At 50.5% G+C, this 1,417-nt stretch overlaps 1 protein-coding gene across 1 annotated transcript in view; it reads left to right on the top strand.

Annotated features, from left to right (window-relative positions):
• The window catches only part of T265_00479 (hypothetical protein), a gene marked incomplete at both ends in the record, with an annotated part of 72,182 nt that overhangs the window by 760 nt on the left and 70,005 nt on the right, over positions 1 to 1,417 (top strand). The window contains 2 exons of the mRNA XM_009164252.1: positions 103 to 738; positions 897 to 1,050. Of these exons, the coding sequence (XP_009162516.1) occupies positions 103 to 738; positions 897 to 1,050 (790 nt within the window). The remainder of the gene's footprint in view (positions 1 to 102; positions 739 to 896; positions 1,051 to 1,417) is intronic.

The following is a 1,417-nucleotide window of genomic DNA, read 5'->3' as shown; positions in this document are numbered from 1 at the left end:
ATCAACAGCAAATCTGGTCGACGAAAAGGGGATGCTGAAAGAGCTACAAACAGCATCGGTCGAAATTTTCGCCCAACGGGAAAAAAACTCCGTCCCCCAAAGGCAAAAAGTCCGAGCGAACCGGGCTCCCACGGAACGAAAAAACTTCGCAAGCGAAAAGCACCCCCAGAAACCATAAGGACAGGAAGCAGACAACATTGCCCCAGAGGCCTCTATGGAGCTCTGGACTCAAACCGGCGCACAACCATTAAGTCTGCTTACCTGCCTGGTCACTCAACTTTCGCCTCCCCACCCTCGGAGCCGGCAGAGACAGTGTTGAAATGCTTGTCCATAAACTGCCTCAGCCTTTTCAACAAACTCGGCGATGTTAAACAGTCAGCTTGCCCTGAACAACCGTCCACAATCGCACTCACAGAGACCTGGCTCACACCAGATACCTCTGACGCGGAGATCTCGATAGACGGTTACTCTATTTTCGGAGCTGACTCAAAACGAGGGAGGGCTGGTGGGGTTGCTCTGTACTTACATGCGGCCCTACCAATCCCGATTGTCCTCTCTGACACCACCCATGCACCCTTTTGCGATGCACTGTGGGTCCAAATCCTGCTGCAATGGTCCGACTCTCTCCTTCTCGGCGTGGTCTGCCGTAGCCCTTCGAGTCCCCCTGAAGATAACCAATTCCACATACAAACCCTCGAGCAACTCTGCTCCAACAATTACTTCACTCATCTCCTGCTGGTGGGTGACTTAAACGCTCCAAAGGCCTCCTGAATTGAGGTCCAGCGCTTCGAATCAGGCGGACTATTTGCAGCGGCGCTGTTAGAAGTCGTCCAACAGAGCGCTGCATGAACAAACTGACCCGTTTGTGTCTACCAGATTCTGGCTGAGGAAACTAGGTGACACGGAATCTACCTCGCCTTGACATGCATGAAAAGGTATTCACGGATTCAGGGATTGACACACAGGATCAAGGCTTTTGCCCAAGTTTCCTGGGTCGGTTTTGTCCCTTTCGTTCAGCGGGTGCCGTTCACCTGCAAGCCACAAGCGAAGGTATTGGGCAACACAGCGGAAGTTTCCAGTTCACTGGATATTCGTTGATATTCGCCCCCTCTGTGGATCGTTTGGCAACACCTATGGAACAAACCAGGAAGTAAGGCACATCTTTCGCCGCTTTCAGCGTTTACTAAAACAGTTCACTTGTTGAATTATTGCCAAAATTATTTCCAACAATTCGAAAATGCATTTCGTAAAATGCGGAACCGCTGTAAATTGGAAATCCGCCAATGGAACATACAAAAACAAGCCACCATTCTGGACCTTGATGGAAAAAAACGTACTGTTCAAGTACATGAGATATCGCCGCAGAAACAAGCCGTCCGCGTTCCCCTTGAGGGACAGAAACGGAGAACCGACGAAT

The sequence above is a fragment of the Opisthorchis viverrini genome (assembly GCF_000715545.1).
Source record: "Opisthorchis viverrini unplaced genomic scaffold opera_v5_4, whole genome shotgun sequence".
Taxonomy (NCBI): Eukaryota; Metazoa; Platyhelminthes; class Trematoda; order Opisthorchiida; family Opisthorchiidae; genus Opisthorchis; species Opisthorchis viverrini.
Note: the sequence above shows the minus strand (reverse complement) of the source record. Positions and strands in the feature narration are given on the sequence as shown.